At 36.7% G+C, this 15,194-nt stretch overlaps 1 protein-coding gene and 1 non-coding gene across 2 annotated transcripts; one reads left to right on the forward strand and one right to left on the reverse strand.

Annotated features, from left to right (window-relative positions):
- Positions 1-5,222: 5,222 nt before the first annotated feature.
- LOC101298759 lies at positions 5,223-7,159 on the forward strand. The gene is made up of 5 exons (XR_183916.1): positions 5,223-5,474; positions 5,659-5,731; positions 5,972-5,979; positions 6,286-6,384; positions 7,037-7,159. It is a non-coding gene; the product is annotated as an uncharacterized LOC101298759 (transcript).
- A 2,150-nt stretch (positions 7,160-9,309) lies between these two features.
- Positions 9,310-13,688, reverse strand: LOC101298954 (G2/mitotic-specific cyclin-1-like). Its single transcript, XM_004290008.1, has 7 exons — positions 13,667-13,688; positions 13,360-13,578; positions 13,151-13,267; positions 12,374-12,463; positions 11,913-12,233; positions 11,622-11,800; positions 9,310-11,525 (listed from the first exon to the last, which is right to left on the reverse strand). The coding sequence occupies exons 1-7, from the start codon at positions 13,685-13,687 to the stop codon at positions 11,387-11,389; spliced, it is 1,086 nt and encodes a 361-aa protein (XP_004290056.1). The 5' UTR covers position 13,688; the 3' UTR covers positions 9,310-11,386.
- Positions 13,689-15,194: the final 1,506 nt, after the last annotated feature.

Genomic DNA, 15,194 nt, shown 5'->3' on the forward strand with positions numbered 1-15,194 from the left:
CTGCGAAGCCATGCATAAAGTCTATTCCTCCAGCCCCTAGTTAAACTTAATTAAACATAAAGTCTTCCTCACTTGGTTAAACTTAATTTTGTTTCAGCTCGGTCGACATCTACTTGTTTTATCATTAGAGATTCTAATGGCAATCCTTTGGTTGCAGGTGCCCGGCGGTTGTTCTCCTCGAATTTCCTCATGTCGGAGTGCCTTACTCTTAAAGATGGGCTTGTTGCTACAAAGAGGGTTCAACCATAAAAACCTTGATGTGGAAGGGGACTCATTGCTTTGCATTTCTTGTGTTCGCAACGATGCAATGGTTCCATGAAGGATAAAATGGATCATACAGGATATTTGGCATGTGGCTAGTTCGTTTGAGAGCATTACCTTCTCTCATGTGCGCTAATTTCATGGCGGATGTTCTAGCTAACCTGGGTCACTCTACCGATCCCAAAATTCTCGATTTGAAGCTATGTACCCTCCTAAAACTTCAAATGTTTTTTTATTAAATGTCTCTAATATTGGCTGCCCAAGAGGCTTCTCTTTGTAATTTTCTTTTCTTCTAAAAAAAAAAATAGGCTACATTAGCTTGGAGGAATAAACTTCCAAATATTTTCAAAGTATCTCACGAAACAATGATGGTAGGCTTGAAAAGTGGGTCAAAAAAAAAAATCATCCATAGTCTTGCAAGATTATCATTATTTTAGACCTTTTTTTTTTTTTTTTTAAAGAAGACGTTAGATATTTTATTGAAGGAGATTTAATGGTTAGAAGAGGAGGCTATAACAACCCCTGAAGTTCTACTGGGGGAAGACCCTTCCAGGATAGAGGAGTACCATTGTGAAGAGCTAATTTTGCTAGCTTGTGAGCAACTAAATTGGAATCCATGTGAATATGAGAGAAAAAAGAAGAATTAAGATCTAGCAGGTCTAGCTTTATATCAGCCACAATAACACCAAACCCAGAATCATCTTCTCTTCTCGCTGCTTTGTAGCTTGGACAAGCTTCAAACAGTCTGACTCAAAGACTACAGGAAACAGCTGCCATTCTCTTGCTAGCTCACAAGCAATCCGACCTAGCATAGCTTCAACAAGCTCAGACGAAGTGACATGATCAACATGACAGTATCTACCACCAACAATCAAAGACTGAGGATCCCTGAAAATCACACATATTCCACCACACCGTTTCTCACTATCAAATACCCCGTCGAAGTTGGCTTTTAACCACCCTTGTGGAGGTGGTATCCAAGGCCTCAATCGCCGATGCTTTCCATCCTTTTTTGACAGACATGAACGAAGAAGACTCACATAGGAACGCACCTGATAGTGTTAGGGTTGCGACTCAAAACTGATTTCTTGTCTGTTTTAGATTCTTTACTTCTGAAGGCTTTGGGTAAGTTATTCTAATCTAGGATTCCTAGCCTAGAGTTTATCCTTAGGAGTAAAGGTTTAGGATTCATGCTATGGTTCTAAATCTTATTGTAAGTCGAACTAATTGTGAGTATATAAATAAGACCTTAGAGACATAGTTTTAGGTGTGGTGTGATGTAGATCAATTGAGAGTTCTGATCTTGAGTGTTGCAAGCTATGGGAGATCGGATGTATTTGAGAGGTTTCTGCTGAGAGTCTAAAGTGTGAGGAGAGAGGTTATTTGAGGGTGGAAGAACCGAATTGTTCTTCAGTTGTAATCTTCTTCTCGTTTAGTGGATCTATCATCATCACCCGAGAACGTAGGTCATGTGGATTTGACTGAACCTCGTTAAATATATTGTGTTCATGTTACATTGTTTTTTGTCATTGTCTTCATTCGGTTTCGGTCCTGGGCTAGGGAATTCGGAGAGTGACCCGGATTTCCTAACAGATAGAACAACTGAGAAATGGTGCGCCTCTTAGGGCATATGTCTGGTAACGTTTTTGAAAACGATTTTCAAAAAAATATTTTTAAAAAAAAATGAGAAAATGAGATTGTATTTTCTACTTTAGAAATGTATTCGGTAATTTATTGTGAAAATTATTTTTCATATTATCTAAACTAAGAAAATGAAAAAATAAAAACGTCAAATTGATGTTTTCAGTTTTTCTTTATAAAAGTTGAAAATATTTTCATTTCTCATTTTCAACGTTTTCATAAATGTCTCACAGAACACATTTTTATCTTATTTTCATTTTTAAAAATGAAAATACAAGCATGAAAACATTACCGAAGATTTCTCTCTTTCCATATCGACCAAATAACAATCAACAACAAAGCAAACTTCTCCTTACTGAAATCAATATTTTTAGACATTGATCATGTCGGACTAATTATTTAAGATTCGAAGTGATGGAGTTTTGTTTTGTTTTTTTGTTTTTTTTTTTGTAATGTAGTTAAAAAACAGAAATGGTTTTTTGTGAGAAATGAAAATAATCCAAAACAAATAGGCGTGGTGGTGCCCAATATCATTTGATCTAGCGGCATAGTCTCCCTTAATAAGTGAAAGGTTATGAGACAAAATTACAATACCTGCCCTTACTATCAAAAAGAACAAAGAAAGGGATTGAGCTACATGAAAGCCCTTGCGTCATCGCGCATCCGTTTTCTTGCTCGTTAGGCCATCTCCAGTAGGGGAGGACTAAATTGGAGCCAGGGCTATAATTTAGCCCCTAAAAATAATATTTTTTATTCATAAACTACTAAACTATCTCCAGTAAAAGAGGGCTAAATTTTAGCCCCTTCAATATTTTATGATTTCACATTATACTTTTCAATATTTTTCACTTTGACTACAAATATGTAATCACAATTGTAAATGTGGATATCATGTACGGGTAGATACCGTAGAATTTCTCACTTATAGATTTAGTTTATTATAACAATATTTGAATTTAGACCAAAATTAATTTTTGAATTAACTTTTTAGACAAATAAATATTTTGCATATGTTGTAATTATATTAACAAAATAATATATGAGTCATTTATTGCGTTAATCACTTATATAACATTGATTTTGAGTCCGAGATGAGAATGAAATTATCCAATAGAAAGTAAACAATTGTCATAATTTGAGTTTTCATTAATCAATCCACATGCATACTTTTAATTTTTTAATCTGATATGGAACCACAATTTGGTTTAACCTCCAAAGGGCTATGTTTGACCTTTTTGATAGCCCTTTAGCCCTCTTCTGATTTGTTGTTAGAGACCAAAATAAGGCCGAAATTTAAGATTTAACTTTATAGCCTCTATTACTGGAGATCGCCTTAGCACTTTTAGAAGGACGTTTAGGTTTTTCTAGCGGAAAATCAAATCGACAAAGAAGGACATTGATAGAAGGACCTTCGAGAAAATCAAATCGACAAAGAAGGACCTTCGAGAAAATCAAATTGACAAAGAAGGACATTTATAGATAGAATAAGGCACTCAGACATCAAGCGAAGGTAAAAAGTATAAAAAAAAAAAATAGGCGTTTGGTTGGATAACTCTACAATGCCCAAAGACAAAACGCCGTTAATCTAGGTAATACGACCCCGCGGTATAAAAACATAGCTCGAACGGCGCTGACAGAGTGAAAACTGAAAACGAAGAAGACGACGTGTCTAAGAGAGCAGAGATGGGACTCGGTCGTACGTAGCCGGAAGCATCACGTAAACCACCTCCGTCAGCTCAAATGTATGCTCACTTTCATGTCTATCTCTCAATCAACTAAAAATTCGATCTTTATATATGTATCTGGGTTCACAACCATCTCACAAGTTGTAAAGCTTGTATCTTCCGTATGAAAATTGCAGTGATTCTAACGATACGTACTTGCTTAATTGGTTTGTGTTGTCCGGAACGAACCCATCTTTACATGATTGGTTTCTAGTTTTGCATTTCTGATTCGAAAGTGTGGGTGTGTGTTAGAGCAACATAATTTAATATCAGTTTTGATTGCATTCAGTAGTAAAAAAACAACGTTGTATTCTGTTTTCAGGTTTCTTTCCAAACTTGAACTCTTAAACTTCAAGTTTGGATTTACCCAATTTGAGCAGTCTGTCTTAATATGTTTATCTGATGAATGGGCAAAACATTCAAGGACTTCCTTTGTGTTAGGTGGAAAAATTTATGGGATGTGAAAATGCCTACGTCATATCTAGACGACTAATTTATCAAAGCTTAAGCTGTAATGGAGAAATTTCTTTTCTTTGATGTCTACTTATCTGTAAATTTTGTGTTTTCCAGTTCTTCTTTTGATTGTCAATAGATTGTAAACAATATAATGGAAAACCTTACTCCTCGTCCCTTTCAACAGAGTTCAATGTCTTAGTGCTCTATTTCTTAGAATTTTAGGGAGACATTTATGCAGATTACTGATTTTTCTCAACACACAACACTAGCATTAGAAATTTTCATTGTTTAACTTGTTTTGGAAGTGGAATCACACTCACTAAGCTAGTTGGAGTGATTGTCCTTGGCTTCTTAGGTTGAGTTATTTCTTTCGGTTCTCAGTAGCTATAAAGTAGTTCTGGTTTTGCATGTTTAATATTTCCAAATGTACTTGGATTTAGTTCTTATTGTTTAGTATACCTGCTTTATTTTCTTTCTTTTTCTTCTAATTGGATGCTATACTACATGGAAATCACATCAAAGCAACCATTTGAAACTTGACAACATTGAGTCAATCGAAAACTACTAATAAAAGAACAACAATATTATCTGCTGATTGCTGACACTCAAGTAGATGTTTGTGTTGGCAACAAAAGAAGAAACCCATGATCCCCATACTATTTAGATACTGTGCCATAAATTCTGTTGCTCAATGGCATCTTAAGAAAGACCTTAAAATTAGGAATGCTTTCGCCACACTTGTCAGCACTCAGCAGAAGCTTAAGGGATTCAAGAGGAACTCAGCTGGCTCAGCTTTCTTCTTATGCTCACAATTAAATCTGTCACCTTAATTTAGGTCCGTCATTTCTTTTACTTATAGTTTAGGGACTCTACATTTTCATTTATAAGCAATTACCTAACGTCTCATATATATGACCAGGGGCAATCTTCATTGTCTGTCTTCTTAACACTTCCAGGTTTGTTTCCTTCTTGAGCACATCCTCACAACTGCCTGTTCAAGTAATGTATGTGCTGAAAGCAGTGTTTGACCTCCCTTGATGCTCACAGGTTTTCTATTTTATTTTCTATGTTGTTTTAAAAACAACTCATGGAGTTCTGAGCAATTCTTGTACTTGACTTGGCAATGGTTGTTGTGGACCTTATGGTATACTTTTCCTTAGTATCATTATTATAACTTCCTCTTTTCAATATACGAATTTTTGGTTTGGTCACATCCGATTTACTTTTCTTTTGGCCATCTTCCAAATCCGTCTTACTCTTTCCTTTTAGAGAAGACATAATGAGCTTAGTTGAACTTTCAGTGAGCTTAATATAACAACTGAAGTGCCTCATATGATGTGCAAATAGTTAGCTACTGGGGATATGACAAGTAGTACATATGAAGATATACAGGTACTTAATATGACCAATCAGTCCTAATATGTTTATCTGACCGGGGAAAGAATCAGGACTTTGTTTTAAAAATTATGGTAGACATTTTATTCACCTTCCTGAGTTTTCTTAACAAACAAAACTAGCATTGCCTTTTCATTGTTCATTGTTTAACACTTTAACTTGCTTTCGCCATGCTTGTCAGCACTCAGCAGAAGTGTCATGGATTCAGGCGGAACTAAGCTGATTCAGCTTTATCACCATAGCCAAACATCCAGGTACTGTACTTCCCTATTATTCCAGCGAATCTCCTACTTGGCTTACCACTTTTGCATCAGCAGATGCACTCATCATGCAAGTGGAAGCCTGAAACGGTTACCCAAGATGCAAAACAGGCCTGCCATGTCTTTTTCTCCGTATTTCTCTGTATATCATTTGCTAAACAGACTTAATAGTTTTATCTAACAAAGTTTTTGACTCTTTGCTCTCTCTCTCTGCAATGGATGCCAATCATACAGTAATCAAGGTAATATTTCTTGTCTATTGAAATAATAAGTATTCCATCATTTCCGTGTAAATCCTTTGCTGTTGAGGATTGCTGAAGGAGCATTATTTGTTGTGTGCCTATACTTCACCAAATTTTAGTTGACCATTCAAAGGTAATGATTTTAGGTGGAAATAAAGGTAATAATATTGTAAGGGAAATGAAAACTACTTATCAGGAATTTGTAATGCTCTAAATTCATAGTTTTGGGTAAATCATTACTTTTCTTTTAAATATTTATGTCATCAAATCTTTGTGGATCTAACTTCCCATTATATTTCAATACAGGGTGAAAGGGCTCCCTTTTCCTTGAAAGCCATTGCAATTATTTTGCTTGGATAGATGAATGTTTTGGAATGACTATGCAACAGCTACATGAAAGCTGTGGTATGAAAATTTTAAACTTGATAACTCTGACATGATCGACTTATATTGTATGTCATAATATACTGCATTAGCTATCTAAAGAAGAAATAGATAAAAAGGGAGTTTAATCAATATATAATTGAATAGCTAGAAATTGTATGAAAGAGACTGTATTTGGTTATGTTATGGCTTATCTCCTGGAATTTACTAAAATTACAATCTGGTTTCATTGTGAATAATGTCAGCCTTGTAAGTTTTTACTACTTTCAAATTGTGGACAATGTCAGTCCTTTCCATTAATTTAGTTCCTCTATCCAGTCGTGTTAATTTAGTTAGACACAAAGTACCGATTTGTTTGAGGCACGTTTTTATTTGCTCATATAGGTTGTCACATTCTACTTTCCTACAAAAAAATTTGTCCCGAAATTTACTTACAATAGTGTCAACAAAATTCATGTAAACATGTATTCAAAAACAGATTAGTGAGTATAAGCTCCTGTATGTTTTAGAACTCCAAAAATCATGGGTTAAACTCAAGGTAGGAATATGTTTCGTGTAACCATGTCTACTCTCCCCCTTCGTAAGTGAATTTTGTGTTGAATATAATTTCCAAGACATGAAAATGTAGTCTGTCTAACTTCCTCATGTCTACTATTTCATGGTGAAGATGCAGAAAACATGGGATGCCAACTTTGTGGAAGAGTATGGATGATTTTGGCCAAAGAATAACATTTGAAAGTGAAGATATTTATCGTGGCCTGAGGACCCAACTATCAACTTAAATCCCACACCTCAGTGGGTATTTCATTCAAATGAGAGCAAGTTATCTACATGTGTCAGGCCAAATTGTGTCCATCATACAACAATGGAGTGTACCTTTTTATACTAGACTGCGCCATTCGCTAGGCATATCAGATATTTGTTGTTGACATGCTAGGGGTGAGAAAGACTCATCTGGCAGCATAAACTTGGCATGGAGTGTAGTATAGCTAACATATATGTAAATGACCCGAAAGCTTTATCAATGAAAAATACCCAGAAATTTTCCTATTTGTTTCAGTTGCATTTTCAGGCTTAATAACATTCATAATTCTTAGACTAAAAGAAAAATATGACACAGTTACCAGGAGAGCTTATATGCTCAAATAGCAAGAAGAGAGATCAGAGATGTACACAAAAACATACTATTGGATTCTTTATTATGCAGTTGATTTGGTAATGTACAGCACTGAGAGCTGATGCACCAGCACCTTCAGTTTCCTTTCCTTTACCAACACAATAGTGAACCACTGAAACTGCTCTGTTCTATAAGAGAAACAAATTATAAGAATCTTTAAAGTGAGAACAAATAGGAGCTGTTGATTCAGCTTCCCTTAAACCTTCCAACTACTAAACATCAACTTTAAGTAGCTCAATACTCATCTAGGACTTTGTGGAGATCCAGATCCTCGTCTGGCAATTGATCAAGATTGAATCTTCTTCCATGGCGCCCTTGAGCTTTGGCCCCTGCTTCAGCTTGAGGCAATGCTGCTGCAGGGTTTCGAGGCAATGCACCAGAATCAGATTCACCCACTTTTACTCCCTCATTGCTCATAGCAGTAGACTTGGAACCGGACCCAGATTCACCCACTTTTCCACTCACACTACTCAGTACAAAAAACTCAAGACCAAAGCAAGATTTACCAATTTTCACACTCTCAAAATTAACCTGTGCACCACACTTAGCACCAGACCCAGGTTCACCCCTATTTTCTTTCATCTTCCAGTTCAAAGCCACAATTTCAACTTGGGGATTTTTTGGACTAATCTGCGACTTCTGGGTTTGGTGAGCATGTGAAACCATACCTCCTATGCCACCAGTTTTGATCTTGTTAAGTACTCTGCTTTCATCACCCTTCTCTTCATATTCCGCAGAAGCCGTACTATGATCTCCACCCAACTTGTCTTTCTTGGATGAGGGGTTACCTTGGTTTGGTGACAGCGGCCCCTGCATTTTGTTCTTCCCAGACGTTCCAAGACTGAGCTGGTATTCTACATTGTCATGGCGGTCCATGCTTTCTTGATCTTCTTCTTCTTGCGGGTTTTACGTTCTTTGACGTTCAGGAAGAAGAATAAACCAGAAAGAAGAGGGCTTTCTTGATTGAAATTGATTTGGGGTTTTACAGAGGGTTTATCAGAGGAAGAAGAAGAAGAATAACAGAGTGAAGGAAATGACAAAATGCGGTTAAGCGGTTCAAGAAGAAGAAGAAGAAGAAGGAGAAGGAGGAGGAGGAGGAGGAGGCTACCGGTGACCACCCCCATGTCGGGGGCCCTGCCTCGTGAACTTGGGTAGGAATGGGGATGGGGGCGTCCTGCGGGTGTCCGTTATGTTGTAGAAGATGACAAGTAACACCAAGACCATCGCTCCTACAAGAATCACAAGCGACTCCGTTGTCATTCCGATGTCGTTTTTCTCCATGTTCTTCAATTTAGTTGTCTGCGTTTCGTAAAAGAAGAACTAGTTTAACACAGTGGTAAGGCGTCTCTCTATTTAGAAACCCGAGTTCGAACTCGCACTGGTGTATATACGTTGAATTTTTTTATTTTTATATATAAATTTTTTTATGGAAGATTTCATTAAGGGACAAAGCCCAATTTCATCGGGCCAAAGCCCAAGGAAAAGGGAAACCTTCTCTACCGTAAATGGACAGAAATAGGAGTGGAGAGATGCCATAAAAAGAAAAAGAAAAGTTAAAACAACCGCCGCAAACTTAGGGTGGAGTAGTCAAGGATTAAAGTCTCTCTGATATATCTTTGATCTCCTATTTTAGAATGACCGATATATCTAGAGGAGTAAATATCTTATCTTCCACCATATCTCGATGTTTCTCTAATTCCGTTAAATATATTCGATATAAATCTTCGATATATTAAAAAAATATCTGTAAAAAAATATATATATCTGTAAAAAATTTGGCATAAAGAAAAATCACCTTTAACGATATTTGAAAAAAGATATAGAAGGAACAGTTAGCAACTCCAAAGAGATATGTGACTATCATATTCAACCGTTTTACATGAGCTATTAAGTATAAAAAATATTAAAAAAAAGGTGTTTTTTCCTCTAAAATAGAGATAATACTAATTTTACATGAGCTGTTGGAGATGCTCTTATGCAAAAACTAGAGAGCCTAAAATACATAAACATATTAGGTCTGTTATTATTACTCGTAGGAGAGAAGTTGTCCCTCTCCCAATTAAGAAGAACTTATCGGAGTATACTGTTTTTATCGTGTGTTAAGCTTGTATGTACATCTTGCTTCGTCCAACCTCATAAAGTTAACTTTTACTTTTCTCCCCGCTGAGAGGCGCCCCCAAAACACTATTGACTCAAGTTGATGTGTCATTTTCGATGTAATTGTTAAATCTAACTTAAAGTCAATTGATTCGAGTTGCAAATGTTGCAGCTTTACTTGGAAAAAGGATGATGGGTCTTAACCAATGGGTCAACCGGTCACCATCATCTCTCTCGAATGTACTCCGGAACGACGATTTGCCATGTCCACCGTCGGTGGCAGTTTAGTTGGAAGCCATCTTTGGTTTCCTCCAATATTTTTGTTACTGATGTCCTTCTGCATTATCTTTTCTTAGCATCTGAGATGAATGCATCAGTTTTGTTCTCTTCCTTCTCTCTAGGCTTTGCAGTTTGTTGGTTTGTGTAATGTTTTGGGCTTTGCCCTTTTTAATGAATTCCTTTCTCAGTCAATTGATTCGAAAGTTACTGACATTAAACATGTTAATTACATCCGTCTTAGTTTTCTTGTAAAAATGTGAAAATTTTCATAATGCGTGAACGGCAAAAAGAAAACCCAAAACAATATTATGCTCACACCACAGTGTCATGAGGGTAGATCTGAGTTGATTCTAATTATTCTTTTTTTACTTCGTATGCATGCTCTTTTTTCTCTTATTCTAAGATTGTTTTTTAGTTTTTCTCGAAGTGTTCTTACACAGCCCACTTTGAGCTATGCTCACTTACAAAACAATGTTACCGAATTCTCTCTTTCTGTTTCTTCTCTGTTCCTTCATTGATTTTGTCGACTGCAAATAACGCCTGGAAAAGCAGGATACAGAGAATCCCCTGTTCCATAGAGATAATCTCCTTCCTGCTCTTCAACCGCGCCGGAAGAACTAACCAAAACGAATGATGAAATCTCTTGTAGACAAGAGAAGCATCAAAATCATCCATATTGCATCGTCAGATTCATACTATAATGCTTTTAAGCTCTTTCATTCTCAATCAAATCATAAGACCATCAATAACCCATCACAAACAGATACCTTGTTATAAAACTTTGATCGAAGTCATCGAACTGAGATGCTTGCTTTGATCAAAAACATTATTTCATTATTTTGGAAAGGAGAAAGCACTGAACCTCATTTTGCCGCCTAATGCATTCCAGTGTCCCTTCAGATGCTATTACATTTCTCAATCTATTCCCCATAAACACATGCCAGCTGAAACTGCCAATGGCATACTTGAAGCATTAACATGACAAGCGTAATCACTATAAACATTTTACCAATTCCGTAATCCTCAATTGATGAGGTGATATAATGTATCAAACCGTTCCGTTTGTATTTGCTTTTCTATAATTTCTTTCATTAGGTCAATTACTTCCATTCGGTTCCCTTCTCTTCAAAACAAAATCGATTAAAACCCTGGAATAACAAAATCGATTAAAACCCTGGAAATTACGCTATAGGTAGCAATAATGTGGGAGAGATCAAACATATTTATATTCACATCAAAGCAACCATTTGAAACTTAGAAATCATTAAGTTGTCAATGGAAAACGACTAAGACAGAAAAATACATGTAGATGTTTTGTGTTGGCAACAAAAGAAGAAACCCATCATCCCCATATTTGGTTTCACTAAGACCCCCCAGGGCAACTTCTGTTGCTCAGTGAAAACTGAAGAAAAGACCTTGAAATTGGTAATCCTTTTCGCCCATTAAATTTGATCATCACCCTGCGAAGTGTCAGGGATTCAGGAGGAACTCAGCTGGTTCAGCTTTAGCAGCATAGCCAAACTTCCAAGTACTGTATTTCCTATGCACTCCTGTTAGCCTACCGGTTTCAGCCTTCTGATGGAAAGTAACCATCATCCTTGAGCATTCTCTGTTGGTAATTTAAGAATAAAAACATACAATTAGTAATGATAAGATTTCAGATGCTATACTATAAAATTGCTATATATGAAACTGAAACACTCACTGAAGTTCATCTTCTGAGTAATTGGTATACCACTCGCAGGTTTTGCTCCACTGCTTGAACTTTGAAAGACTACACTGAGCAGTGTAAATCGCTGCAGCAGCTAGCAGAGATGGTGGAAACTTTAGCATTTCGTACTCCACTAAGCATAGCTCAATGAGGAAGAAGGACAGAAGCTCAAGCTGTTACAAATTCCAAGAGTACCAAATATTTCAATACCATTATCAGATTGAGCAATCAGAAACAAGATATAAAGTTTAAATGCATCTTCAAATATGGGTTCCTATCACTAACCTTTCTGTCAGACTGAGCAGCCTTCAGGAATCTCCTCATGAACACATATGGGGTAGGAACAGAAAAGTTGAATTGTAACTTGTTAACCATTGACTTCTCCATGCCAAGGACATCTTCCCTTGTATATGCCTTATCTGATATCAGAACAAAATCCTCCACGATTGGGACAGAAACCTCCTCATACTTGCAGGCTAGTAACATGGCTGTCACTCCAACCAGCTGAAGCTTCTTTCTGACCACCACTTGGCGCTCTAAGAATCTGTCTATAAGATTGATGGTGAGGAATAACGTCTCATCCATAAGCTCAAACTTGTAGTGGACCTGGTAACAAAATCAACCCATTAAGTAAACGCAATTATAAATTTAAAACTTATCATCCTAATTGGTCCAATGAATTAATCCCAATCAATTATAAATTTAAAACTTATCAACCTAATTGGTCCAATGAATTAATACCATACCTCAATGAGCCAGTCAATAAGAATAGCCCTCATCTTCTCATTGATGTCAGGTTGCTGAGCCATGTAACTTGGAGAGACACAGCTTTGATTCTGCATGATTAAGATGCAAATTTTCAGAATGTCTGAACAACTAACAAAAAAAAGAAGAAGAAAGACACAGTTACAAATAAGCCAGTCAGAACACATGACACATCATCTACTTCTGTTAAAAATAAAAATAAAAAAAACCTAAAAAGGCTGTACAAACAACCATTATAACTGCATGAATCACAATACACAATACAGAATACACAAAACAGCAGTTTGATTTTAGCTCACTCAATGGTCCAAAACCAGTTTGTACAGAACAATTTATCTACTGTTGAGCCATTGGCGAATGCATAATATATAATTTATGTCCGAACTATTGAAAGAAGGATGAGCATTGCATGCGTTTGATTTGGTGCTCAGCATTTACATATACAACAAAAAAACACTAATATGTTAGGAAGAAAGAGAACCCCTAAAAGAACAGAAATAGATGATCAACTTAGTAATGCCATCACAACAAAAATACCCCATTGACGTGGTTCAACATTTGCATACACAACAGAGCCTCATTTAACTATTCTCCCATCTACAGAAGTCCTTTCCATTATTCTATCCCAGCAGCAAATGAGAGCACAAATGCTAACTTTATACATGTTTGAAGCTCTTCTAATCAAACATATGTCTTTTCAAAAGAACTTTTAGTTATCATGTACTTGTTTAATGCTAACCACTCAATAATTACAGCACCTCAGTTTTCCTGTAGTGTGCATAGATGTCATCTATATACTTCACAACACTGAGTACATCCTTCATGCAGCTGGTGTCGATATCCATAATAGGATCTTCCGATTCCTCATCCTCCTCCTGAGTAATGCATCACCATCTACATTGTTAATTTCCTAGAACTAAAAAGGAAACCTTTATTGCCAATCAAATAAAGTACTAGTCACACATACCATCCTATCAATCTCATCTAGCATTGCTTCTGTGTGCTTCACATACATTGGCACAGCATCAGAATCTTCATCCTCACTATCCTCCACATCTATGATCTCACAGTCCACAAAACCATTAGGATTGACAGTAGATGAGCTCGGTTTCTTAGTTCCCTGATCATACTCCCTAACACCACTAGCATTTGGAACCAATGTAGTCACAGTCACATCCTCAGATTCCTAAAATACATAATCACAACCCAAATAAATCTTAATTTGTATTAAGCAAAAACAATGAAAACAATAGAAGTGGGTCAAAAGAATATACCTTTGGGCATTGCTGGATCATTTGTGCAGAAAACCTCCTATACAAAACATCATGGCACAAAACTTTCAAATCTTGAGAGCAAAAACAAGAACTAATTAACAAAAAAAAGGAGATCAAACAAGATTGAGTTCCAACCTTGTTATGGGTCTATGGCCCAGATTTGACAACTTTTTATCACCAGCCGCAACATTCCTGAATGCCCAAAATCTCAATTTAGCTACTTAACCCAAAAACTACTAGAGTTAGAAGAATCAAATGCCACAACAAAAACCCAGAAACAGATTCAGATTCTAATTAGTAATAAATGAAAAACCACATACCCAGAAGCCTCTCTTTTGAAATTGGTGATATTGCTTAATGCCGCCCGGTGATTGTGCCCAATCTCCTTCACAAACTTGGACCCCCCCAATCTTGGACCTTTAAAATTGCAATAACACAAAAATAAAAAAATTAACCTTTAAATTCAATGCCAAAATTAAACCTCAAGACCATTCAAAGGTTTAGAAATGTTCCGACCTTGGAAATTCGCGTTCCTAACAAGTCCTTGATTGTTCTCCTTGGAACCCATCTCGATCACCTTCAAGACCATTAGCAACACATCAGAACCCAAAAAACCAAAACCCCTAAAATTCAAAAAACGGACGAAACCCAGAAAAAGCCATGATCTAAAACAAGAACCCAGATCATTTAAACATCAAAAGATTCAAAATTTGAACAAAGAACAAAGAACCCAGATCGAACCTTGACGAAAGTTGGAATCTTTAAGCGCCCAGATCAAAAATCAAAGCTTGAATCTTGAACCGGGCCGAGAGAGCCGAGTTGGGTAAGCCTCTCTCTCTCTTTCTCTCTATCTTTGAGTCTCTCTGACTCGGTTTTGTTCTTTGGGGTTTTAAGAGCAGAGAGAGATTTACAAAAACAGAATAAAAAGGAAAAGAAATTAAAAAGCGAAATTAGGCACGGAGAGAACGGGCATGTGTTCGTTCTCGGGTTTGAATACAACGGCTACTTAATCTCAACCGTCCGATTTTAATACCATTTGACAAAGGTCGCGATGCTTCTCTCTCTCTCTCTTCCTAACGGCTATCTCGCTTTTTCTTTGCGTGTCGGTGCTCCGCTTCCTTTCAAATGTTTCTGTAGTTTTGGGCCGGGTCGGGCATGGCCCATGTCCACGCTCCGGAAATGGAAATTTGAGGAACAACGAACGCTCTACACCACTATGGAAAGTGTCGCTACAAGAAGCTCCTCCTATGTCCACGTGGTTCGCTACATGAAATACATTCTCGTTTTTCTCTCTTATATGGAAAGAAAATCTCTTTTGAACTTGATTGTTTGTTGGGTTCAAAGTATTGAGGTGAAATCCATAATATGTGCAATGTTTTGTGGTTAGGCTTTTGCATTTTTGATGGGGTATTTGAATTTTGATTTACCAAAGAATGGAGAGCCAAACAACTTTTGAATTCGAATTGAAACTCGCTTAAATACCGATGTTAGAACTATCGATCGTCAGTATATGATTTTTAGATTTCGC

The sequence above is a fragment of the Fragaria vesca genome, linkage group LG2, assembly GCF_000184155.1.
Source record: "Fragaria vesca subsp. vesca linkage group LG2, FraVesHawaii_1.0, whole genome shotgun sequence".
NCBI classification, from domain to species: Eukaryota; Viridiplantae; Streptophyta; class Magnoliopsida; order Rosales; family Rosaceae; genus Fragaria; species Fragaria vesca.

Excerpts from the sequence above, each read along its gene's own strand:
- LOC101298954 (XM_004290008.1), bottom strand. The coding sequence starts at position 13,687 with ATGATCCAGCAATGCCCAAAG. Across the intron at positions 12,464-13,150 it reads CACACTACAGGAAAACTGAG|AATCAAAGCTGTGTCTCTCC; the intron begins GTGCTGTAATTA and ends TTAATCATGCAG. Across the intron at positions 11,526-11,621 it reads TACTCAGAAGATGAACTTCA|AGAATGCTCAAGGATGATGG; the intron begins GTGAGTGTTTCA and ends AATTACCAACAG.